Genomic DNA, 26,548 nt, shown 5'->3' on the forward strand with positions numbered 1-26,548 from the left:
TATTTTTTATTTGTTGATTTTTAGAGAGAGAAGAAGAGAGAGAAACCTTGACTTGTTGTGCCACTTATTTGTGCATCCTTTAGTTGATTCTTGCGTGTGCCCTGACCAGCGAGCGACTCCACAACCTTGGAGTATTGGGGCAACATTCTAACCAACTTAGCTGCCCAGTCAGGGCAAGTTAGAGCTTTCTTTTTTTCTTTTTCTTTTTTTAAATTTTATTTATTTATTTTTACAGAGACAGAGAGTGAGTCAGAGACAGGGATAGACAGGGACAGACAGACAGGAACGAAGAGAGATGAGAAGCATCAATCATTAGTTTTTCATTGCGCGTTGCAACACCTTAGCTATTCATTGATTGCTTTCTCATACGTGCCTTGACCGCAGGCCTTCAGCAGACTGAGTAACCCCTTGCTGGAGCCAGCGACCTTGGTTCAAGCTGATGGGCTTTTTGCTCAAACCAGGTGAGCCCGCGCTCAAGCTGGCGACCTCGGGGTCTCGAACCTGGGTCCTCTGCATCCCAGTCCGATGCTCTATCCTGGTCAGGCAAGTTAGAGCTTTTTTAATGAGGGAGAATTATCTTTCCCACCTCCCCTTCCCATTCTGACTCTAAATCAGGCTCCTTGTCTTGGCATTGAGCATGGCAATTTATTTGATTAACATATACATGACGAGAATGTGCATAATTTCTGTAGGTCGATGGAAAAAACATCTGTAGGCTGGATACTGTTGCCTCGCCTCTGTCTTCACTGGTGAGACTGAGTTGGGCTGGTAAGAGTGACAGCAGGAAGATGTCTGAGCACCGAGGTGGCTGGGATGGGAGGAGGTATGATCTGTACCTGGTGGTTACAACTGTCCCAATTCCCGTACTCGTACTGGGGGCTCTGAGTTCTCCATCACACCAGCCCTTTTATTCTGAGTCCTTCTCTGAAACACTCCTCTCCTCACATCGCTCTATCTGGGGCAGTGTTCTCAATGATGGTACCATGTGGGGGACCCATAGACATGACATTGGTAGGAGCAACTGGGGAAAGTCCTGGGACAGTACCAATAACCCCCAGAAGTTGCGGTCCTACAGCTGTAGGCTAACTGGGAGGGCACAAAAGGCATGGTGGGTGGCGTCAGTAATGCTAATAATTAGTGGGAGGCAGTTATAAGACCAGGATATCTAGATGAGGAAATAAACCTTTCAGTTGATCCTCTGGTCATTGTAGACACTGTAAGAAGAGACAAATTATTTCCTGGGAGTAGAAAGGGGAAAGAATGGCAGAGATCCAGTCTAATTCTGGAGAAAAAAAAAAGATTTTTCTTAGATTTTCCTTTAAAGTGGTAAAATGGCCTCTAGAATATTCAAATCACTTAATGCATCGTCACTATTCTTATCTAGTGGGTCAGGAGGCGTTCAGGTGATTCACATGAAGGTCACCAGAGATTCATTTTACTTATACAACATTCATCGTCCTATATCTCTATAGCCCCAAACATTTGATATAGATCCTTAAGAGCAGTCAAGATGGCTGGCCAGAGATAACAAGTGGTAGCGATTAAGAGCACAAGCTTAGGGGCTTTCAGTATCTGTGTGTTCTTGGGCAAGTTTCTTAACCTCTCTAAACATTAGTTTCCTCGCTTGAAAAAAAATGAATAACAATGGTGCTCACCACATAGAGTTTCTTTGAGGATTGAGATAGTATAGGCAAAGCTTTTGGTACACCAAAAACAAGTGTGTCTTGGTCTAGTCCATGCTGAGCTTATTACCATCAGCACAATGTCACTGTCCTCACCATCACCATCATTATCATCGTCATCATCATAGTCATGGCAACGACCATTTATTCAATAAGGCATCCCACTTTAGCAAGCTTTACTCATCCTTAAAATCCTACAAAATAGGTTATTTATCCCCTAAAACTCAACTGTTGACCCTGGGCTCATTGACCCATTCTGAAAGTGGATCCAGGGGAAGGATGATGAGTTTATAGTTATTTTAGCAGAAAAATGGAGACATTTGTCAGAGCTCCATTCCTCACATGGGTCAGGCAAGCCCTGTGCTCATGGCAGGGGGGTAAAGAGAAAGAAACATTAGACTATTTGTTCAGAGCCCATCACTTGTATGAGATTGGGAAAGTTATTTAATGTTCCCAAACCTTGATTCTCTTTATCTGCAAGTTGAGAATATGGTAATAATGTCAGCCTTGCCAACCTCACAGCACTGATTACATGAGATATAGTATGTGAACTTGATGTGTGGAAATGATTATTATTACACCTACCAAGAAGGTCCCTGCTCCATAATTTGAACCTCTGCTCTTCTCCTTTATTCCTTCATTCTACCACTATTTATTATGCAGAAGCCCTATTATCACACCACATCTGCTCCATTTGAAAATCAATGCATTGATAGACATTCTGTTATAAATAATTAGATCTTTGCAGGGTTGCCTTGTACGTGACTGTCCTTTGCAGTCTGATTAGTTGTAAATTATAGAAATCATTATTTGATCTAAAAGCAGGGGGCCAGTTCTGAGATCTGCTGGCCCTAATAGTATTCTGTGAGGTCCTGCTTGCTTTTGGTCACCTCTGCTATCTACAGAAATGCCTTCACTGAAGGGCCATTTATTATGCCCCAGTCCTAACAGAAGACTAATATTCAACATGCCATTCAAGAGAAAAATAGTAGGAGTTTAAGAGCTCAGGGCTTGAGAATCAGAAGCATTTGACTCAAATTCTTGTTCTGCCACAAAAAGCTATGGGACCTCCTGAATGTTAAACCTTATGCTCTTTGAGCCTCAGTTTTCAGGTTTTTTTCTTTTGTAAAATGCAAACCTGTGATTGGAATTAAGTTAAATATATATTTAGAAGAGTATAGGCACTCTTCTATATAACAAGCTACAAAAAAAGGGTCACTATTACCCTCATTAATATTTATAAAAACCATGCCAGTGTCTTCAGCCATTGTCCACTATGGGAGTAAAAGTCTATAATAGATAAATGACCACATGACAAAGTACTCTTAACAATTAAAGCCAGCCTGACCTGTGGTGGCGCAGTGGATAAAACATTGGCCTAGAATGCTGAGGTCGCTGGTTTGAAACCTTGGGCTTCCCTGGTCAAGGCACATATAGGAGTTGATGCTTCCTGCTCCTCCCCCCTTCTCTCTCTCTCCCTCCCTCTCTAAAATGAATAAATAAATCTTTAAAAAAATAAAAAAATAAATAAAAATAATTAGAGCCAGAGAAAGAAGTCTGTCTTAGAGAACTATCTATTTACTACATGAGTAAACCTATCTTTAGTCATTTAGGAGAAAACACAAAACCTTCTCTGCCTAGCCTGACCAGGTGGTGGCTCAGTGGATAGAGCATCGGACTGATTTGTGGAAGACCCAGGTTCGAGACCCCGAGGTCACCAGCCTGAGCGCGGGCTCATCTGGTTTGAGCAAAGCTCATCAGCTTGGACCCAAGGTCGCTGGCTCGAGCAAGGGGTTACTTGGTCTGCTGTAGCCCCACGGTCAAGGCACATATGAGAAAGCAATCAATGAACAATGTGTTGCAACAAAAAACTAATGATTGATGCTTCTCATCTCTCTCTGTTCCTGTCTGTCTGTCCCTATCTATCCCTCTCTCTGACTCTCTCTCTGTCTCTGTAAAAACAAACAAAAAAATAAAACAAAAAAAAAACACCTTCTCTGCCTACAAAATTCCAGAGCTTCTTGGGGACTGTCTGGTCACAGTCTGCTTCAGGTGGCAGGGTGACGGGGGTGACTAAAATGTATCATTTCTTCTATAAGCAGCCAAGCAGCACAAACCCCTCTGGGTAAGGCAAAAGTAGTTTTACAGTTGTGAGTATGCGAAACAGAGTTTATTCTTGTATTATTATTTATTAATTGTTGTACAATTTTCTATAAAAACAACTGGAAACCTACTTTGCCCCACCCTGTATGCAATGCTCTGTTGTAGAGTCTAATTCCTAAGTTCTGACATACCTTCCTTCAGAAGCACTAAAGTTCTGACAGAGAGCTCCTTGCTCTCTTTGGTGCCTTCACACAATAGGGTCAAAGCTTAAAGATCTTTGTTTCCAAATCTCAGGATCCACTATCCGGTTGTTCAGTCTTCTCCTTACATTCCATTACAGGGGCCGCTTTGGGGGCAAGTGGCCTGGACCTAGGCCAGGTTGGCACAGCATGAAATGTGTGGAAATCAACCCCTCATGGTTAAAATGGTTCTATTTCTGGTATAGATGTTAATGACAGTCTCAATTTTATCCATAAGTGGAAGACAAGGCAAAGTGCACTTGCAACAGTGAGGACGGCTCAGTCATAGCAGAAACATACATTATGGGGGGCGGGGTCACACTTTGACTACAGTTAGTCTTGATTGGCTACTTGCCTATATGTCTTTATCAATCCATCCATCCACCTGCCGACCCAACATTCCATATATATATATGCATATGCTTGCCAGTGCCCTAGGCCAATTAAGGGGATATGGATGGGCTTACCTAGTTCTTCTCACATCCTCTTTGGCCAGAGACCAAGCAGTGACCGTATGCTTCCTGATCCTGCACACAGGGGTCCCTCATAGCACCTGTGTGGTTTCTGCCAGGCTTCAGGTCCAGTCGAGCCGAAGTGGCAACCACAAGTAGATTCTCCAGAGAAACATCACGGCTGCGAGAACCCTTCAAGAGGACAAGGGAGGACATATCCAGTGGCCTCTTCTCACCAGAGCTTTGGTTGCGGAAGTAGCACTCCTGGGGCAGAGAGGAGTTTTCTGGAAAGGTAAAGTCACTGGCATTATCATTCTGTGCTGCTGGACTCAGCACAGATTCCTGGCAAAGGCCACCTCCCCTTAGGGTCTCTCCCGGCTTAAATCTGACCCTGAATCTGAATCATCCATTGCTCCTATTCTCCAACTAGTTTTTCTTCCCTGATTTTTCATACTTAATACCTCCAACTGGTACAAGCTTAGCTGAATGGGCCTCAACTGAATGAGAGTCAGGGAATGTTGAAGAGGGTACTTTGACATAGCATTCCATTTTTATCTTTCTTGTCTTCCAATAAGACTAGACACTCCCTACGGACATAAACCATGTCTCCACCATCAGATTGGGGTCTTCTTAAGGACAGGGGACACACTCTCCTTTAGGCTGGGTGCTTCCCAAAGATTAGGACTGATTCTCTTGATGATTCCATCCCCTAAACTTCTGGCACGTCCTTGTACAGGTTGGCACTCACGTGACTGGTCACTTGACACCAGCTTTGAGTTGTGGGGAGCTGGAAGCAATAATTTCTCCCTCAGTTGGACCTGGCTGAGTAGCTCTGCCATCATATGCTTCTTCCTCCTGCTATTCTTAAGCAAAGTCCCGCTTGGGTTCAGAGTCCCCAGGAAGCGCTGGGATCTTGTCGGCAGAGAAATATTTGATGTTTTCTCCTGGAGGAGGTACTGAGGTATCTGCTGCTGCTCACAGTTAAAGGAGACCACCTTGTCCATCTCTGGGCTGCTGCATTCAGAGCTGGTTGTCAAGGTCGTGCTCAGCAGGCATTCAGGTGAGTCCGAGGGCTGGGTGGTGGATTCTGAGCTTTCCACTGAAGTTAAGGGCTGGAAAAGAAAACAACCCCAAATGTGATTGTGGAAAGCAAAGGGCTCTTTTCGATGCCAATCTTTGTTTCTACTTCCTTCTTTCCTTCTTTTTTTATTAAGTGAGAGGTAGGGAGTGGAGAGGCAGAGAGACAGACTCCTGCATGCGCCCTGATCGGATCCACCAGGCAAGCCCCCTACAGGGCGATGCTCTGCCCATCTGGGGCCACTGCTCTGTTGCTTGGCAACTGAGCTATTTCTGGGCCTGAGGTGAGCCCATGGAGCCATCCTCAGAGCCTGGGGCCAACTTGTTTGAACCATTCAATCATTGGAGCTATGGCTGCAGAAGGGGAAGAGAAAGAGAGAGAGAGAAAAGGCAAGGTAGAGGGGTGGAGAAGTAGATGGTCACTTCTCCTCTGTGCCCTGACTAGGAATCAAACCTGGCACTTCCACAAGCCAGAATGATTCTCTACCACCGATCCAACTGGCCAGGGCTCTATTTCTTTTAATTTAGCTTTTAATTGATTTTAGAGAAAAAGGAGAGGATGGAGAGAGGGATAGAAACATTGATCCATTTCTGTATGTGACCTGACCAGGGGTTGAATCAGCAACCTTTGCATATCAAGATGACGCTCTAACCAGGCCCTGGCCGGTTGGCTCAGCGGTAGAGCGTCGGCCTAGCGTGCGGAGGACCTGAGTTCGATTCCTGGCCAGGGCACACAGGAGAAGCGCCCATTTGCTTCTCCACCCCTCCGCCGCGCTTTCCTCTCTGTCTCTCTCTTCCCCTCCCGCAGCCAAGGCTCCATTGGAGCAAAGATGGCCCGGGCGCTGGGGATGGCTCTGTGGCCTCTGCCTCAGGCGCTAGAGTGGCTCTGGTCGCAACATGGTGACGCCCAGGATGGGCAGAGCATCGCCCCCTGGTGGGCGTGCCGGGTGGATCCCGGTCGGGCGCATGCGGGAGTCTGTCTGACTGTCTCTCCCTGTTTCCAGCTTCAGAAAGAAAAAAAAAAAAAAAAAAAAAGATGACGCTCTAACCAGCTGAGCTGATTTCATCAGCAAGAAGAAAGATTAAGTCAGAATAGTTTTCTAACCAGGAATTGGTTAAATACTAGGGAAGAAGATGGTAGGAGATGTCCACAAAGCTTCCCCTGGAGACCTTTAAATATGACAGATTTTAAATACTGAAGACTGGTCAGAGAAATAGATATTATTTCACAGTTATTAGGCTGGCAAGGATTAGAAAGCGGGTAATAGGATGCGGGATACAGGGACTCTCACGCGCTGCTGATGAAAATGTAGTCATTCTGGAGAACCACCTAGAAATACTTGGTAAAATAAGATTACAAATACCCCGTGACCAGCAATTCTATTCCTAGGTATACATTCAAAATAAGTTATCAGATAGCTCCTTTAAAAAATACTATGTACAGGCCCTGGCTGCTTGGCTCAGTGGATACAGCGTTAGCCCAGCATGCAGACGTCCCAAGTTCGATCCCTGGTCAGGGCACACATGAGAAGCAACCATCTGCTTCTCTTTTCCTCCCTCTCCCCCTTCTCTCCTCTTTCCCTCTCTCAGCCAGTGGCTTAGTCGTTCCAAGTGTAGGCCCCAGACAAGGGTTGCTGGGTGGATCCCGGTCTGGTCACATACGGGAGTCTGTCTCACTATCTCCCCTCCTCTCACCTTAAAAAAAACAACAACAACAACAAAAAGACCTCCATACATTAGTGGCATTTGAAAAACACTGTTCAGGTGGTGTACTGGGTTTGACAGTGCCCTCTGCCCCAAATTCATGTACACCACAACCTCAGAATGTGACCTCATTTGGGAAAAAAGTATTTGCAGGTATAACTAGACAGTTAAAATAAGGTCATACTTGATTAGGGTGAGCCCTAGATCTAATAACTGGTATCCTCATAAGAAGGTCATGTGAAGAGATACAGAGGAGAAACAACGGGAAAAGTCCATGTGATGAAGCCGAGATTGGAGTTATGCTGCCACTAGCCAAGGGATGCCAAGGGCTGCCGGCAACCTCCAGTGTCTAGCAAGAAGCACGGCAAGGGCTTCTTGGGCGCCTGCAGACGGGGCATGGCCCTGCAGACACCTGTTCTCAGACTTCTAGCCTCCAGAATTTAAGAAATTTGTGCTTTAAGTCACCAGATTTGTGTTAACTTATTACAGCAGCCCTAGGAGGTAACCTAGGCTGCTCTCTGTCCCATTTTTCTTTGCATCTCTGACATTCAAGAGCATGTCAGGTGCGCAGGACACTAATGCCTAAGAAGAGGAGATGCACAGGACGGCCTTCCTAAAGCCCTAAACATATAGGTTTCTACTCCTATAGCAGCTATGTCGTTCCACAGCTTGGGCTTCACAAGTGGGGAAGCCAGGGCCCAGCAAGGTTAAGTGGCTTACTCAAAGGGCCAATAGGAAGCCAGGGGCAGGGAAGGGACCAGAAAGCAAGACTCCCACCACCACCTCCCGAGCTCAACCCTCTGGGAGGTGGACCACGCCACTTACCACGGTGCCAGTGAACGTGTTCCTCGCAGAGGCAGACTTGGTCTCCCGGATTCTGGAGATGAGTTGACCGAGCTCCAACCCAGAGCAGCTGAGAGAGCTTGAATTCCTCAGGTCAGGTACAGAGCGGTAGCATCTTGCAGACGTAGGCTGAGGGGGAGCAGAGCCACCCTCCTTGGAAGCCTTCTGGTGGAGGCTGCTCTCTGTCTCATTTTTCTTTGCATCTATGACATTCAAGAGCATGTCAGGTGCGCAGGGCACTAATGCCAACGGCTGGAAAGGAGGAACCAAACACACAGCTTGTGGGAACCCAGCTCGGTCCACTTCCAGACTCATCTGCCCCCAAGAGCGGGTGCCAAGGAGACGAGGCGGAGGAGGAAAGCAACTGGTATCGAAGTCTCTCTAACTGGGGCTCTTGGCCTGGGGTCCAGGGACTCCTAGAGAGCTCATGGTTTCGTGGGGTCTTTGAACCACTTAAAACTTCAGTTTTAAAACTGTATATGTGTATATTTTATGGTAAGAGATTCCACAGCTTTCATGAGATATTCAAAGGGTCTATGACCCCAACAAAGTTACAAGAATAAAAGCACCCTGCTCTAATCCTGTCCCTTCAGGTGAGTCTTGGGGAAAAAGGAGCTGGCCTGAAAAGTCCACTGAATCTCTCCCCGGAGCCAGAAGAGAGAGCTGGGCAGAGAAGGGGGATTCCGGAGATTCGGATCACGGCACAACTGGGGGCCACACTTGGGGCGGAGAACAGGCTGGCAGGACCCAGCTGTGGTCCATCACCCCATAGGATGTTCTGAGGGTCCCGCCTCCCCGAATCTCTTCCCTGTGGCCTCCTCTCTCAGCTGTGCCCCTGGCCTCTGGAAGGCAGTGTTACAATCCAAGCTGGAATTGAGGACAACGATGTCAGGCCGTCCTGGCGCCTGATCCGTACGTGGGGATTGTGCTCAGGCTCCTAGCTGCTAAATCTACTGGAGGAGGCGAGAAGGGCCCACCAGTGAGCGTCCTCTCTGCCTGGAAGGGGGGATCCTCTGCCTGAACGGCGGGATCCTCTGAAGGACGCTGGCTCCTTGTGACTTCCGGGCTCCCCTCCTGCGGCCCAGCCATCCGTGCAGCCCCATTCCGTCAGTGTGTGTGGGCTCTGGGCAGCGGTCTCCCCGGTACCCGCCCCCGGAGCGGCCCCAGCCGGGGAAGGGTGGTGGGCCCCGGCGCTCCCCTCCCATCTGGGTTTACTTGTCTGGAGGCATGGGGAGCTACGGCCTCCTGTTTCTTCCGTCCTATCTGTTGCCAGCTTTTAGCGCCCTTGCTCCTCGCTTGCTCGCCTGCAGACTCCCCCTGCATCTCCACCTTCTTCTCTTTCAATGGGAAGAAATTCCTCTGCTGCTTTAGTTTCAGCTCCTGGATCATTCGCCTGCCCATTGAGGAACAGTGTCATGCAGGTTAGGGATGGGCTTTGGATGAGGGCATTCTCCTGGAGGGGCGGACAAGACTGGGCAAAGAGCGGGGAGCAGCCCATCTCCTTCCCCAGAACCTCCCCCAGCAGACCAAGCACCCTCCCCCCAACACCCGCCCACCTCGGAGGTGCCTTCCTACCGGGCATACAGCTCCCGGGCCCTGGAGGCCACGGTATTCTGGAAGAGGGAGTTGTTGTCCTGGAAAAACTTCTCATACTTCTCCGAATGCAGACTGGGATAAATCAGACGGAACCCTCCACAGTTTTCCTTCTCATACTTTTCCGTTTTCTCTAAACGCAAGGCCTGGAAACCCTTGACTTCCTCGATCCTGTTGGCAAGCAGGACACAGGGCTGCGTGGGGACATGGCCCAGTGCTTGGAAGGAACGTAGCCAAGCTGGACGTCATCTAGGGCCAGCCAGAGGCCTTGCACACAACAGTGGTCAATTGGTATTTCCCAACTGCTTCCCCGAGAGGGTTCTAGCCCTCCCGGGACAGCCAGTGTCACAACGCACTACAGAGTTGTTAGAACAGTCTTTCCAGCAGTTCACTGAATTCTCTCCCATTACAGGTAAAACTCACTTCCCTCTTGGCTTAGTTCTAACCTGGCAGAAGATCACCACCTTCCCCATCACAGCCCCTACTACCCTGTCATTCTCTGAGAATGACAACTTGTGTTTTGCTAAATTTGAGGGCTTCTTGGATGAGCTGGATGAGCTTGATAAGTTGTGATGATCTCACTCTTCCTCACAGCCCCCTGGGGAGGTGGAGGTCAGAGGGAGAGGAATAAGCCCCCTTTCCAGCAGGAAAACCAAGAGCCATCTGAGCTATCCCAGGCCAAGACATAGCACAGAGAGTGATTCAGGAGAGGGCCCTACCTGCTCCTTAATGCCGCCTCCTCGGCAAGTTTAGAGGAAGCTGGCACAGTGGACAGCAGCCTGGACTCCCAGGCCGCACAGTCCTGGGGCTCTGGGTCCAGACCCGCCACTTACCAGCGAGGTGACCTAAGACAAGTCAGTTAGTTCCCCTTCCAGGGTCTTTGCCTCCTTAGCTCCACAAACAGGACCATACAACATCCCGCCTGCTTACCACCACCCTCCTTACAGGGAAGACAGAACACGTGAACGTGCTCTGAGTAACACGGCGCCTTCCACAGATGCTCCTGCCCTGGTTCCAGAAGTCTAATCTCAAAGGACCTGGCTGACCCCACACAGGAAGAGGGCAGCGGCCATGATGGGGTCTGAAGATCAGCACAGGCGTCTCCTTGCCCGGGCTCAGAGTCTGCTGACATTAGAATCACTCTGTAGATGGAGGCCTCTGTAAGGCAAGTGGTTCCCAGCAGGAAACAGGGCACCTTAGCTCCTGCCAACACAGTCATGTGGGGTGGGGCAGACAAATCTCTCTTTTTGTAAAAATAAACGAATGGTTTTGCTTTTTTTATTGGTAATCCCTGAATCTTCATATGATATTAATACGCTTATATCCATTATATACAGTTATGTGTATAACTTAAATCTCCTAAAATGGGAACAAATGAATATTCATAGTAAAACTATTCAAACTGCCACATTCCACAAATATCAACTAATTTCCCAGTCGGCATAATCATTTGTAAGAGCTGATCCCCTCCCTCCTCAGCAACTCCAGGCAAGATTCTTAATAGTCTCGAAGACAAATTATAGTGCCAGGCATTATGATAAATCTTGTTATACATTATCTCATTTAATCCTCCCAACACTTCATGTAGCATTAGCTTCGTCTCCTTTCCTGAAAGAACACTGAGGCTCAGAGAAGTGACATAAAGGCCACATAACCAGTAAGCTGTTGGATCATAACTTGGACCAGGACAGGCCAGTCTTATTGGGAACAGGGAACTCATTAAAAATGAGGTCCTCAGGGGGCGAGAGGTGCTACTATACCTGGTCTCTCGAGAACGACACTGTTGTAGGTATCGCCCCCGTTGCCTCTCCTCCTCCAAGACTTTCTTTTTGTCACAGCTTCCCAGGTTGACCAGGACCATGGTATCATACAGCAGACTGTCCTTCACCTCTTTATCCAAGCAGGAGTCTGTGGAGAAGCTCGGGGAGTGGTTGACCTGTGAGGGCAAGACAGCAGCTGGAAACTGGGCTGTCCAGAGTGAAAGCAGAGAGTGAGGCCCAGATGCCACCTCCAGGGAGCCACCTAAGCCTGCCTTGGGATCCTGGCTACCAAGAAGAGAGGAAGGGAGAGGGAGAGAAGGTCTGGACTAGAGCCATAGTGAGGAAAGTGGGACCTCCTCTGGTTTCCTTAGCTTTTATTTTAGTCTTTTCTTCTTCTTCTTCTTCTTCTTCTTCTTCTTCTTCTTCTTCTTCTTCTTCTTTTTACAGAGACAGAGAGAGAGTCAGAGAGAGGGATAGCTAGGGACAGACAGACAGGAACAGAGAGCGATGAGAAGCATCAATCATCAGTTTTTCGTTGCAACACCTTAGTTGTTCATTGATTGCTTTCTCATATGTGCCTTGACCATGGGCCTTCAGCAGACCGTGTAACCCCTTGCTCGAGCCAGCGACCTTGGGTCCAACCTGGTGAGCTTGCTCAAACCAGATGAGCCCACACTCAAGCTGGCGACCTCAGGGTCTCGAACTTGGGTCCTCCACATCCCAGTCCGACGCTCTATCCACTGCGCCACCACCGGTCAGGCTAGTCCTTTCTTCTTGAGAAGCATCAAGGAAGGCCCTGTCTTGGCTTCCCCCATCTGGTATGTGGCATCCTGCCACACACACTGTGCCTCCATAGAGCAGGTGGAAGGGCCAGTACAAAGGGTCAGGCAGGCAGGCAGGTAGGGAGTAGTGACGCATTCAGGACCCTGAGCAGGGTTGTGGGGGAGACAGCTGGGAGGAGGGAGAGGACTCTTTCTTGCTCACAGAAAAGCCCGTATTGTTCAGAGGTGCTATGTAATGTTTGAAGATTTCTAGCGGTTCCTGTAGGCTTGCTTCTGGTAGCTCATTCTGCTTTTAAGGGAAGAGCTCCAAACAGTTATATTTTCCTTCCCACCCATACCTGGGAACAAGGACTGGGTGTAGAGGAAAGACAAGGCCCCAGGGATCTGCCCTATCATTCTGGACCCTCTGCTCTGACGGCTGACTCTGTCACTGGCAGCTGGCATGAGGCCTCTGACTTGCACCACCCACCCCTGCACGCCTTCTCCCAGTGTGCAGACTGAATAACGCTTGAGAGGGCTGCTGAGCATGAGTCCAATCTGGAAAAGAGACAGCTACCCAGAAGTAGCTTCCTACTCTTTCCACCACCCGTGTGATCTAGGGAGGCTCCGCACCCACTCCTGTGGCCATAGACACCAGCCCATTCTCTGTCGGTGCTTGGAACTGAGTGGTCCCTGAGGGCCAGGCCTGACAGCTCCCGTCTAATCTCCATCATCATCAGCCGAGCTGTGCTGAAGAACGCCCTCTTTCTGGGAGAACACTGTGACAGAAGGTAGAGCTGTCTTTAGAATCACTCTGTGCTGAGATCAGAGTTCCCAAGTCTGGGTGGACCTCAGAAAGGCACCAAGAATTCTCCAATTCCCGGCCGTCTACCCCCCTCTGGTGGCCACTTCCCAGCTAAGGGAGAAGCCCCAGGCAGCGAGCGCTGTGGGAGACACTGGCAGGATTCAAATGACGAAGTGGCTCCGGCTGAGCTGGGAGGGCGGGGAGATGAGCCTAAAGCTGGCCGACCCAGCTCCACACAGGGGCCAGTTCTCACCCCTCGCCCCAGCCTCCCTACCTCTAGCAGCCAGGGCTTGAGTTTGCGGTCCAACAAAATGTCGAAGCCCAGGATTTCAAAACAGGCGCTGCTGAGCGTGTGGTTGGGGAAGCAGGTGTGGTAGTTGTGCTTGATGATGGGGAAGGCCGAGATGACCGTCTTGATGATGACGTCCTCGATGTCGCTCCATATCTGCGCCACGTTGTAGCCATGGCTCTCCATGTACGTGTTGAAGGTGGACAGCTTCCTGCAGGGGGACCACAGGCCGTGAGGCAGGGCAGCCCACCTCTGGTCATCCAAGGCCATGGCATGCCGGGAGCCAGAAACTTCTGGAGAAAATAGAGTGCCACAGCCAATAGGGATGAACATCCAGGAGCTACGGGGACACCAAAACTGTGTCAGCTCAGGAAGGGCCACACTCCTCAAGCCTGCATAGCCCTGGAGTGGGCACAGATATAACAACACGTAAAGCCACCTGGGCACTTTCACTGCGGCCCAGAACATGCCCGTGGGCTTGGGCAGAGACTGAGTGTCCTGGGTGGAAAGCTTAATGGATGAATAAACAAAACCAGTACCATACATAATGCTTTTGCTTTGGTGGGAATTTCTTTGGCGTTCATTAGAAGTACTCAGGGAGCCTTTTAAGAACACCACTACCTGCATTCCACCTCAGTCATCGGGAAGGACTTTGGTGACACTAAAGACACAGAAATTTTGTGTTAGGATTGCCCATGTGGAAAGAGCGCCCGGGGCATCTCCACAGAGAGAGTTACCAACTGCTCCAAGCAAACCAGGACAGTGCCAACTTTAGAGCTGAAAGTCCCACATCCCAGGAACCCCTCACTCACAGGGCAACTGAGAGGGCTGGCCGCCCTATTACCGAGACCAGAGGCTATCTACCCCGTGCGGGGAGGTTTGTGAGGAAACATCTGAGGGGTTGCGCAGTCAGCTCCACACTGGACAATTCAGAGAAAGGGCGAATCCAACAGGTGCAGGAGGCAGTGATGAAAACTGATACCCATCCCTTCCCACACACACACATGTGCACAGACAGTCGAAGTGGGGAATGGAAAAATGGGACGAGGAGATGCAGGGGAGTGATGATCAAAGAGGAGAATGAGAAAACAAGAGACAGGGCTCAACCAGGCAGTTCAAAGAGCACAACTGGAACCCAGCCAATGGAGTCAGAAAGGAGGCTACGGGGTTGGCCAGCCAGCGCGCGTTTGCTGAGGGCCTGCTCTGCATGCAGGGCTCATGGGGGGGGGGGCAGGAAACTGCCACCTCTGTCATGAGAAGCCTGAGGACCATTTGGGGAGGCAACACACATGAAACAACCAAGGATGCATTTATATAAAGACAGATAAGCAAAAACTACTCGATATAGAGGCCCACACCCTCTACCTGCCATTGTCAGGGAATGAACTGTTACACAGAAACAAATTTTCTGGATAGCTGGAAGCCAATCCTTTTAAGTGCAGAAAATGTATTTAATTTGCCAAACTAGCAAATAAATTTTCCCAAAATAGATGATATACTTCCTTGCCTTCTTGTAACAGACGTTACAAATCATCACATAACCTCTTCTAGATGACTCACATCACAGTGAATATATACCATGTAATTTCATAAGGCCCAGTGGTTAATCCACTTCAACGTAACACACCAGCTGTGTGCCAGGCACCCTGGAAAATGATGAGGACCCAGTCTCTGGCCCAGATGCCTACCGGTTTCCCCCTTTGTCTGACTCCTTCACTGCTCCTACTGAGTGTGCAGCTTATCGAGGGACTGCCTAGGGTAAAGTTGTCCTCAAGCTGGGGAGGGTATAACTGGGGGTATGAAAAGCATATTGTCTCAAAAGATGGGAAAAAGGAAGAAGAATGGTGAAAGGAAAAAGAAGGGAGCCTGACCTGTGGTGGCGCAGTGGATAAAGCGTAGACCTGGAAATGCTGAGGTTGCTGGTTCGAAACCCCGGCCTTGCCCTATCAAGGCACACATGGGAAGCAACTACAAGTTGATGCTTCTTGCTCCTCCCCCACCCTCTCTATAAAATGAATAAATAAAATACTTTTTAAAAAGGGAGGAGGAGAGGAAAAAAAGGACTCTGCCCAGCAGCATGGGAAGCACCCAGAGGCCAGGGCACCATTCTTACTCTCAAAGCTCAAGTACAACTGGGGACACAAGACAAACATGTGTAGAGAGGCCGAGCCAAGCGAGGACAGGGTGGGGACCAGGGCAGCAGGTGACTGCTCCAGCAGAGAAGGTGGACGGAGAAGAGCAGAGAGGTGAGGCCAGACCTGGAGTGACAGAGGTGAGGACAGGAAGAGGCAAGATGGAGGAGGAATGCAGGGTGGCAGAACAACACCCCACACTATCACCGTAGTCCTGGCACTCCATAACGCCCCCCATCACAGCCTAAGGACCCCAAGCTGGCTGTTGGAGTGTCAGTTCTCATAAGAGAGAAATGAGGGCCCTTCGATTATATACCCTTAGACTAAGAAAAAATGCCATTAACCACAAGCACTGTCCGTGTTGCTATCATAGGTCGTTTGAGTTTCAGTGTCCCCATGAGGTGGGCAGGGCATGAAATATCAGGAACGGGTATTTTTGAGACCAAAGAATGGAGGCTCGGAGAAATGAAGGCACTTGCCCAGGGAGATTGAGCTGGCGAGAGTCAGAGCGGGACTGGGAGCCGGGCATCACGGGGCACCGGAGCTCCACGCCCAACAACACAGGAGGCTTGGCTGGTGTCCGCCGTCCAGGTGGGGAGATGAGGCAGGAGGGCTTCGGGCCAGACAGGTGGCTGGCCCTCCTAAAAAAGGGAGGTCACCTCCACCCAGCCGACACGTCCCCTGCAAGCACATTTAACCTAGTGATTTTCCATTTGCTGTTTGGAACTCTGCCACCGAGGGTGTCGTGAAACTTCCCCGTGCACCGTGCCTCCTGCGGGCTCTGCAGCCAACCAGACCGCCTGTTCATCAGTCCTCGGAAGCTGGTGTGGGAGGAGCATGTGCCATGGACTCGGACAGACCTACCTTCTCCTCCCGCAGTGGCATTTAGAGCTGTGTGACCGTGGGCAACTTACTTAATCTCTCAGAGGCTTGGTTTCCTCGTGTGTAAAATGGAGAAGGCACCTAACTCCTAGTTCTCCACCTACAAAGGGAAGATTATAATGCCTCTGCCATAGTGTAAAAACTTCATGAAAAGAAAAATGCACACAAAGCACCAGCTCAGGCCCCAACACAGGAGGCGCCCCTAATACTTTATTGCTCTTTCCCCTTTGTCTGGTCATGCTCACATTCTTCCGTCCCCCCTTTTCTTAAAACTCAAAGGAGGCAGGATCAGGCGACAGCGTGCGTGCAAACACTGCTCGGGAAGACACACGTGCATTCCTCTCATTTTTTCCCCTTCTTCCGGAGAATCTTAAAGCCAGCTAGACACACATCATGTCACACCAGGCATCATGACACATCATTTGAGAATCTCTGTTGGAGCAACACCACAGGGAACCACAAGCTTAGGAACAACTGCCTCGCACGTCCCTATCCCACGGCAGACCAGCGATCAGTAAATATCTGTTGGTTTGGAAATGTCAGAAGGGCCAACTGTAACATGAGTATGTTTCAGTGTGTGTGTGTGTGTGTACACGTGTGTGCGCGCACGCGTGCGTGTACGTGTGTGTACACGTGCGCGCGCACACGTGTGTGTGCATGTGCATACGTGTGTGTGTGCGTGCGTGTGTGTGTGTGTGTGTGCGCCCTGCTGGGAAAATAGTTCATGTTTATCTCTCCTCCCATCCTCCTAAGGTTTACGATGTTGCCTTCTTTTAATAATTAACAGCCAGAGGGCAGAGACTCCAGAGTCTGTTCTGGGTTTAAAGGCAAAGAAATGTTTTCTGAGAGCATGTGATCCAAGGTGGAAACACTGACGGGGACCAATAGGGTGTGGGTAGAAGCCCAGAGAGCAGCTCGGAGACTGGCGGGGAAAGCAAAAGTGAGGCCGCTCGCTTACCTCTTGCTGCCAGAGTGAGCATCTTGAATGAAATTGGAACTGTGCTTATTAATGGAATAATTAGTCAGGTGCATGCAGATATCATCCTGGGGGAAGAGATACAAGTCTGTGGGGGTCAAAGGAAGATCAGGCTTCCCACTTCCTGTCCGTGCCCTCCCATGGCCCTTGGGGCTTAACGAGATGGAGAAGAAAGGAGAAGTCTTAGGGTTTACTTAAACTGGCAAACAGAGGAAGTAAGGGGTGTGCCGTAGCCTGGAGTATAAGAAACCCCACATCCTGAGAGACTGGATGGTGTGCTGCCTGAGGAGCACTTCAGGGCTGTCCAACACGACACTGGCTTCGCAGCCAGGAGGACCTGGCCTTGAGTCCCGGCCTGACCCCTTCCTAGTTCTGGGACCTTGGACAAGTCCTCATACAGTCTGCGTTTTCATTTCCTCTCAGTAAAGGGAGGTGATAATCCCTCTTTCTGAGGGCCCCTGGGAGGGCAAAAGGAAGGAATGCATGCAACCAGCACATGGTAAGTGTTCGGCAAATGGCAACCAAACCCCCAATGTTTACGAATGTGGATTTAAGTAGGCTTTTGTTTTAATCACACTAAGGGAGGAGGGCAAGGTGGCATGTCCCCTGAGCTCACCAGGTTGTCTGTGCAAGGATGGGAGTAGGTGGTCGTGGCAAAGCGGACCAGTCCTTCATTATACGTAAAAATCCTGAGAGGGTCACAGGACGTTATGAGCACATAAATCCGTAGGTCAAACTTGAACCCATCAATGATAAAGGGCTGGGAGAAGAGAAGAGAAGTTACACAAGCATTGAAAGAGAAATTCAGACGTGAAGGTCATTAGCACCTCGTCTAGTTTTCATGGTGTCAGCTCCAACATTGCCACTCATTACAGAGTGCAGACTTGGCCAGGGCTGGTGACAAGGAGAAGGGGATTTAGGCTTTGTGTGACCTTGTGAAAGTCACTAAACCATACTGTGCCTCAGTTTCCTATTATGTCAAACAAGTAACCACCTCTAAGAGAATGCCTTTCAACTAAACAAAATAACATTAAAAAGTTTTGTAATGCCCTGGCCAGTTGGCTCAGTGGTAGAGCATCAGCCCAGTGCGTGGATGTCCCAAGTTCAATTCCCGGTCAGAGCACACAGGAGAAAAGAAGAAGCGCCCATCTGCTTCTCCACCCCCTCTCTCGTTTCTCTCTATTTCTCTCTCTCTATTTCTCTCTCTCTCTATTTCTTTCTCTCTCTCTCTCTCTCTCCTCCCCCACCCCTTTTGCAGCCATGGTTCGTTTGGAGCAAATTGGCCCCGGGCACTGAGGATGGCTCCATGGCCTACCTCTCAGGCACTAAGAAGAGCTCGGTTGCTGAGCAACAATGCTCCAGATGGGCAAAGCATCACCCCCTAGTGGGCTTGCTGGGTGGGTCTGCCTCCCCTCTTCTCACTGAATAAAAAATAAATAAAAAGTCTTGTAATGAAGAACATGTCACCATCCGGGGCTGTGTTATTATTGCAGTTCTGTAAGAGTTCTCCCTGCAGTGCTGACCTGCAATACTGGCTAATGTTTCCCCTCCATGCACTCTGCAGAGGGCTCCCTTCCTGCAGTAGGCTATACCACTGTGACCTTGATCTCCAGTCATGGAGCAAAGCTGGTTACCATTATCTCCACAGGACTATTCTCCTCTCCTCAATGAACTGGGCCTCCACAGACCAAAGGTGCCCTCCTAGCTGTCATCTGTTAGACACACGGGACTAGTGTGGTAGGGCCATACCAATGGACAGGGGTGCAAGGGTGAGGGACACTCAGGCCCAGGCACACGTCACATCCCTGGTCAGAAGGCTTGGTCTGACAAAGCCCAAGGCAGAAGACAGGACTCCGCTTTACCCCCAGCCCCCTCCCTTCCCTCATTTCACATTCAGTCCAGCGGAGCTACAGCCTGAGGTTGCTGCGGGATAAATAAATAATCACAGTGAAGAAGTACCTTTGAAATATAGAGCTGACAGATCATGTCCTCCCCTGGTTTGATTTCTTTCACTGTCCGGGTGATGAATATCCCTCTCCCTTGGCAGCCGGAATCCGGCTTACAGATGTATGTCTTATTTTTTCTTGACCTGCTATAGTTCTGCAAATCTCCCCAGCTACCAAAACAGGGGGGGAATGAGATACTCTTTTTAGCTGGGGGGGCAGTGAAAAGGAAGGCTAGCTCTTTATTTAAAAAACAAACAACAAACACCTATCTAATGTGTCAAAAGCCTGGGAGCTGACAGACAGACGCCCAGGGGACTGTCTGGTAACAGGAGAGAGAGTCAAGCACAGCGGAGAGAAGATCGGCTTTGAAGGGAATTCAGGCCTGGATTTAATCCCAGGCTGCACCACTCACCAGTGTAACCCTCGGCGAGGCCTTGACCTCTGTAAGCCTCCCTTCCATCATCTACACAGCAGGGATAAGGACACCCGTCTTGTACACAACATAATGAAGGCAGGGAGCTGATACGGTCTGCCCACCCCATAAAGGTGGCCATGACCAAGGAGTTCAGTTTCCTGGTTGTGCAGATCGTGGAGATTTGGAGTCCTGACTCCAGCTGAAGCCCAGGGATGTGACCTGGGACCGGCGGTCTCTTGGCCCACTCTGGGCTCAGCTTCCCTCTGGAACACGTTCGCTCCAGCCAGAGGCTGAGAGAGCAAATACTGTCTTTGAACACACTCTGAAGAAAGTCTACTCAGAAGAAAGACACTTAATGGACTATACATCTTAATCTTACTATATTTCTTATTTTGCATTTTAGCTCAAAGGAGCCTTGTGACCACCGGAGAAGTCACTTAACCGCAATGGTCCTCACGGTCTCTGAACTCTGGAGGCGCCTGCTGACCTGCTGGCAGACACAGTTCCTTCTAGATTGCTGCTAAGCCCTGAAAGTTGTTCCAGACAAGCGAGGAAAAGTCTGGGAACCCTGGAGCTCTTGGTTTCGGACACTGCTGAGTAAGGAAAGGAGAGCAGTAGGATTTCTCTTGGGCCCCTGCCCTGTGAGTATAATTCCGATGGCAACACTCTCTGCCTCCTCCACCTCATCTCAAACTCCAGCTTGTATCCAGGTCATGTTCACGTCCCCTCACATTTCTCCTGTTTCTTGGTGGTATGGTTCAGAGTATTTTATGTACCAGGGATGGAGGTACATACCAGGGATGACTGCCATCCATGGCACTAACCTGGGTATTACTGCTACCTTACTGCCTGCAGAAGTGCTCATGGTCCTTAAAAATTCTTAAACTGCACGGTTAAAACATTGGAACAAGTTCAAAATCAACAACTTTCAAGGTCAGAACAAATGCTCACCCCAATTGCAGGCACAGGCTCCAAGGCAACCAGCCCCTAAATGTCATCTAGTTTTATAAGCAGAGTTTGGTGTTTTCTCAACCATGGCCACACCCTATGTCCCTTCTCTTCCTGAATTGGCAAGAGAGAGACGGGAGATCCTACGGGAAATGCAGTTGGGGTGGAGAAAGGTGCACAGGTAGGCACTCACTCAGCCGGAAGGCACCAGGTCCGAGGGAAAAAGTGGAATTCGTTAGGGAATAACTTTAACATGCGGCTCATATTTCTGGCCAACAAATCCTTGCGACAGATTTCACTCATCCCTGGGAAGTGATTGATTTTCTGCAAAGGAAGCCAGAATTCATAAACAATAGGGGGCATGGAAATACCCATGATATCCCCTTGGGGGATTATGGGGTAGATGTCACACTTATGCTGAGGACCAGCTCCGACCCATATACCTGGTAACTTTTCATTTCCATCACCCGTTCCAGCGACACCGAGTAGTCAGTCCAGTAGAGAGTCCAGTCGTCATTTTCCCTTCCCTCTCGAAGGCCATATTGTCGGGCAGCCCTACGCACTGTCATGGGGTTGGAAAAAGACGGCCTATTAAGCCCGGAAGCAAGGGAAGGGCATGAAGTGGGGAGGTTACATTTCTAGCTACTCCCCGATCAAGCACTGAGGTAAGTAAGACACCTCGGTTCCTGGGCACTGAAAGCCATCTTGCCCTGCCTGGACACATCATTGCTGAGAAGGGAACACAAAGAGTTGAAGGCTATTTTAGAAAACAGTTTATGGCCTGACCAGGCGGTGGCGCAGTGGATAGAGTGTCAGACTGGGATGCGGAGGACCCAGGTTCGAGACCCCGAGGTCACCAGCTTCAGCGTGGGCTCATCTGGCTTGAGCAAAGCTCACCAGCTTGAACCCAAGGTCCCTGGCTCCAGCAAGGGGTTACTCAGTCTGCTGTAGCCCCACGGTCAAGGCACATATGAGAAAGCAATCAATGAGCAACTAAGGTGTCACAATGAAAATCTGATGATTGATGCTTCTCATCTCTCTTCGTTCCTGTCTGTCCCTCTCTCTGACTCTTTCTCTCTGTCCTTGTAAAAAAAAAAAAAAAAAAAAAAAAAAAAAAAGAAAACAGTTTATGTCCCGTAATTCCCACAGAAGGCTTTCTGGGATCAATGTTTCATCCACCCTGACTTCTGCTTGCCAGGCAGTAGGCCTCTGGCTTTTCCCCAAACACCAAGTACTGAATGTTCAGGGAATATAAACCTAACTAAATCCTTAACATCAGCCAGAGCAAAGCATAATTAGTAAGGTAAATTGACAGAAAAAATGACACAATGTATTTCAAAACCACATATATGGCCCTGGCCAGTTGGCTCAGTGGTAGAGCATCGGCCTGGTGTGCAGGAGTCTCAGGTTTGATTCCCAGCCAGGGCACACAGAAGTGCCCATCTGCTTCTCCACCCCTCCCCCTCTCCTTCCTCTCTGTCTCTCTCTTCCCCTCCCGTAGCCAAGGCTACATTGCAGCAAAGTTGGCCTAGGTGCTGAGGATGGCTCCATGGCCTCTGCCTCAAGCACTAGAATGGCTCTGGTTGCAACAAAGTGACGCCCCTGATGGGCAGAGCATCGCCCTCTGGTGGGTGTGCCGGGTAGATACCGGTTGGGCGCATGCAGGAGTCTGTCTGACTGCCTCCCTGTTTCCAACTTTGGAAAAATACAAAAAAACAACAACAAAACCACACATATATGGCCTGACCTGCAGTGGCACAGTGGGTAAAAGTGTCAACCTGGAATGCTGAGTTCGCTGGTTCAAAACCCCAGGCTTGCCCTGGCCGGTTGGCTCAGCGGTAGAGCGTCGGCCTAGCGTGCGGAGGACCCGGGTTCGATTCCCGGCCAGGGCACACAGGAGAAGCGCCCATTTGCTTCTCCACCCCTCCGCCGCGCTTTCCTCTCTGTCTCTCTCTTCCCCTCCCGCAGCCGGGGCTCCATTGGAGCAGAGATGGCCCGGGCGCTGGGCATGGCTCTGTGGCCTCTGCCTCAGGCGCTAGAGTGGCTCTGGTTGCAATATGGCGACGCCCAGGATGGGCAGAGCATCGCCCCCTGGGGGGCAGAGCACCGCCCCTGGTGGGCGTGCCGGGTGGATCCCGGTCGGGCGCATGCGGGAGTCTGTCTGACTGTCTCTCCCTGTTTCCAGCTTCAGAAAAATGAAAAAATAAAATAAAAATAAATAAAAAAAATAAAAAAAAACCCAGGCTTGCCTGGTCAAGGCACATATGGGAGTTGATGCTTTCTGCTCCTCCCCCCTTCTTTCTCTCTGTCTCCTCTCTCTAAAAAATGAATACACAAAATCTAAAAAGAAAAAACAACACATATATGCTTTCATATCTTTCTTCACCTGTCCTTGCTATATTTTAAATATATTTTTTTTTCCGAAGTGAGAAGTGGGGGGAGTGGCTAGGGGGGGAAGGGGCGGGGGCGGGAGCAGAGGGGGCAGACAGACAGACTCCTGCATGCACCCATCTGGGATCCACCTGACATGCCCACCAGGGGGTGATGCTCGGCCCCTCTGGGCCATTGCTCCACTGCAATTGGAGCCATTCTAGCGCCTGAGGCAGAGGCCATAGAGCCATCCTCAGTGCCCGAGCCAACTTTGCTCCAATGGAGCCTTGGCTGCCAGAGAGGAAGAGAGAGACAGAGAGAAAAGAGAGGGGGAAGAGTGGAGAAGCAGATGGGCACCTCTCCTGTGTGCCTTGGTCTGGAATCAAACCTGGGACTTCCACACGTCGGGCCGACGCTCCACTGCTGAGCCAACTGGCCAGGTAAAATATTTTAAAATTGATTTTTAGAGGGGGGGGAGAGAAACATCGATTTGTTGATCCACTTATTTATGCATTCATTGGTTGATTCCTTTTCTTTTTTTTTTTAAGAGAGAGAGAGACAAGCAGGAAGGGAGAGAGAAGCATCAACTCATAGTTGCGGGACTTTAGTTGTTCATTGATTGCTTTCTCTTATGTGCTTTGATTGGGGGGCTCCAGCTGAACCAATGACCCTTTGCTCAAGCCGGTAACCTTAGGCTTCAAACCAGCGACCTTTGGGCTCAAGCCAGCCACCATAGGGCCACGGCTATGATCCCACACTTAAGCCAGAAACCCCATGATCAAGCTGGTGAACCCATGCCCCAGCTGGATGAGCCCACACTCAAGCTGGTGTGACCTCCGGGTTTTGAACCTGGGGCCTCAGCATCCTAGGCCAATGCTCTATCCACTGTGCCCCCACTGGCCAGGCTCATTGGTTGATTCTTATAAATGCCCTGACCGGGGATCAAACCTGCAACGTCAGCATGTTGGGACAATGCTCCACCAACTGAACTATCCAGCCAGGGTCTGGCCCTGTTAATATGATAACTGGGAGCTAATTCCAACACAAACTCAAATGCTTTCAAGGGCCTGGAAAGGAAGACGGGCCTGCAGCGACCAGGAGAGTCAGGAGCGGCCTAAAGCAGCCACATTTGAAACTAAAATAACAGCACTTTGCTCTGTAGTACAAAGTAGATCTGTAGGTCATTTTCAGCTCATGGACTGCCAGTTTGGAACTAGTGTTCTAAAAAAGAGCCATTGAGCCTGACCTGTGGTGGCGCAGTGGATAAAACGTCAACTTGGGACACTGAGGTTGCTGGTTCAACCTCAGGTTGCCGGGCTTGCCTGGTCAAAGCACACACGGGAGTTGATGGTTCCTGCTCCTCCCCCCGCCCCTCTCTTTCCCCTTTCTAACATGAATAAATAAAAACCTTTAAAAACAAAGAAGATAATAAAATAATAAAAAAGAGCCATTGATTGTAGCAACAGCTGCCTTCTCTACAACCAGACCCCCTAATAACCACATACAAGAACTATAGATAACTGAAGCACATGTCATTGTGGTCAAACCCACATTTTCTTGGAATGAGCTTCCCAACTTCCTCAAATAATTAAATGAGCTGAGAAAAGTAAAGAACAAGATTTGGAGACACCCCCTTTCTTCCTCAAAAATGCACAAAAGTGACCCTTCTCAATCCTTTGGGGGAGTCCCCATTGAGGATTCCTTGAATACAGATGCTCACCGCTCTCATATCGGCAGCTGGTTAGATTGATCACCAATCATCTGGAAAAGAGAAAGAGAAAAGCAGCAAGACAGAGACAGACACACTTGCCAGCCCAAGAGACTGCACACAGAAACATCCCGCCCCAGGTGGGGCTGCATCAAACCTAACCCGCCACATACAACTTTTTAAAAATAAAAGACAGTCTAGCCCTGGCTGGATAGCCCTATTGGTAAGAGCATCAGCCTGAAGTGCTGAGGTTGCCGGTTCGATCCCCAGTCAGGACACATACAGAAACAGATTGATGTTCCTGTCTCTCTCTCCCTTCCTCTATGGCCAAAATCAATAAATTAAAAAGAACAAAAATTTTTAAAAAAATAAATAAAAAGGCCCTGGCCGGTTGGCTCAGCGGTAGAGCGTCGGCCTGGCGTGCGGGGGACCCGGGTTCGATTCCCGGCCAGGGCACATAGGAGAAGTGCCCATCTGCTTCTTCACCCCTCCCCCCTCCTTCCTCTCTGTCTCTCTCTTCCCCTCCCTCAGCCAAGGCTCCATTGGAGCAAAGATGGCCCAGGCGCTGGGGATGGCTCCTTGGCCTTTGCCCCAGGCGCTAGAGTGGCTCTGGTCACGGCAGAGCGACGCCCCGGAGGGACAGAGCATGGCCCCTGGTGGGCGTGCCGGGTGGATCCTGGTCGGGCACATGCAGGATTCTGTCTGACTGTCTCTCCCCGTTTCCAGCTTCAGAAAAATACAATAAATAAATAAATAAATAAATAAATAAAAGACAGTACAAACACAAATGCAAGGGAGATCAGGGCAAGGTGTGATTTTAAATTACATGCATCAATATTTTGTTCTATAAAACTGAGATGATCAAATTGGGTTCTTTTGACATGAATCAAAAGTGGTGTGATTTGACAGTCTCATCATTCAGTTTCTCTTTTCCCCATGCCTGAGCTGCCGAGACACCCCCTCTTCCTCCCTGGTCCCTCCAGCTCTGACCAAACATGGACCCCCATTCCCCATCTTTCAATCCTAACCTCTTTTTCTTCTTCTTCTTCTTGCCTTGCTGCTGGGCATTCTGAAGGCCCTTTTGTGTCCCAGTGTTCTCTCTCACAAAAGTCAGGGTGACGGTATTTTCCAGATCTGTTACGGAAGTGTCCTCCCTCTCCTCTGACGCTGCCCCTTCCTTGTCTTGCAAAGGCTGAGGCTGGAGCATCTCCTGGGACTGGGCGGAGACCCTGGGGAAATACTGGCCCACCTGGAAAGAGGGCCGAGAAAGCGACAATTACTTGGATCCACCTGCAGGGGGACCCCCTCCCTTGCTCATGGGGGTGGTCCACCAGTGCTCTGAGACCAGGCAACAGGCAGTTTATAAAATGCCACACCTCCACGGTTGGTGCAAGACTCCAGGAGAAAGCTGATTCCACCTTTTGCCACTATGACCTCAGGGACTCACTCAACCAGCCCTGGTCTTGGTTTTTCCCTCCTGGGCTTTTCAGGAGCAGGATGAGATGCTATGCGTGGCACCACCTGGTAAACAATCTTATTATTAAAGTGAGTGTCTGGAGACAACCTCAGAACCAAGCCCTAAGCCTTCCTTGCTGAGGGAGTCAGTCCCAGCGGGTGCAGACGAGGTGCTTTGAGGAGGTCTGTTAACTGTTTCAGCACTTCACCAAACCTCCCGCCCACAACCGCAACCCGCTGGCCTGGGACTAAAAGCGACCGGCGCTCGTGCTCCTGGCGTGCAGTGCGGGCTGACCTGCCGCCGATTGAACCAGAGTCAAGCCCAGCGCCCAGTGCGGACCTTCAGAGAACCCAGCCACAGTTGAACGAGATGGTTATAATAGGGTCTCCCTGGCCATCCCATTCAAA

At 49.8% G+C, this 26,548-nt stretch overlaps 1 protein-coding gene across 3 annotated transcripts; it reads right to left on the reverse strand.

Moving 5' to 3' along the window:
- Positions 1–494: 494 nt before the first annotated feature.
- TTLL6 (tubulin tyrosine ligase like 6) lies at positions 495–25,918 on the reverse strand. Of its 3 annotated transcripts, XM_066263867.1 has the most exons (15): positions 25,714–25,918; positions 24,698–24,738; positions 21,051–21,169; positions 20,801–20,931; positions 19,258–19,414; positions 17,915–18,058; positions 17,281–17,366; positions 13,294–13,519; positions 11,454–11,629; positions 9,676–9,864; positions 9,316–9,493; positions 8,083–8,352; positions 5,225–5,588; positions 4,492–4,760; positions 507–1,214 (listed from the first exon to the last, which is right to left on the reverse strand). In XM_066263867.1, exons 3-14 carry the CDS (start codon positions 21,069–21,071, stop codon positions 4,492–4,494), a joined length of 2,211 nt encoding a protein of 736 aa, XP_066119964.1. In that variant the 5' UTR covers positions 21,072–21,169; positions 24,698–24,738; positions 25,714–25,918; the 3' UTR covers positions 507–1,214. The 3 variants fall into 3 exon arrangements, with proteins under 3 accessions (XP_066119962.1, XP_066119964.1, XP_066119963.1); XM_066263865.1 differs by lacking the exon at positions 25,714–25,918 and having other exon boundaries at positions 495–535; XM_066263866.1 differs by lacking the exons at positions 507–1,214; positions 25,714–25,918 and adding an exon at positions 1,230–1,282.
- Between the last annotated feature and the right edge of the window lie 630 nt (positions 25,919–26,548).

The sequence above is a fragment of the Saccopteryx bilineata genome, chromosome 2, assembly GCF_036850765.1.
Source record: "Saccopteryx bilineata isolate mSacBil1 chromosome 2, mSacBil1_pri_phased_curated, whole genome shotgun sequence".
NCBI classification, from domain to species: domain Eukaryota; kingdom Metazoa; phylum Chordata; class Mammalia; order Chiroptera; family Emballonuridae; genus Saccopteryx; species Saccopteryx bilineata.

Coding starts and splice junctions, on each gene's coding strand:
- TTLL6 (XM_066263865.1), bottom strand. CDS start 21,071: ATGGAAATGAAAAGTTACCAG. Junction 13,520..17,280: donor GCTCACTCTGGCAGCAAGAG/GTAAGCGAGCGG, acceptor GTCCCCCTGCAG/GAAGCTGTCCACCTTCAACA. Junction 5,589..8,082: donor ACACGTTCACTGGCACCGTG/GTAAGTGGCGTG, acceptor TTTCTTTTCCAG/CCCTTAACTTCAGTGGAAAG.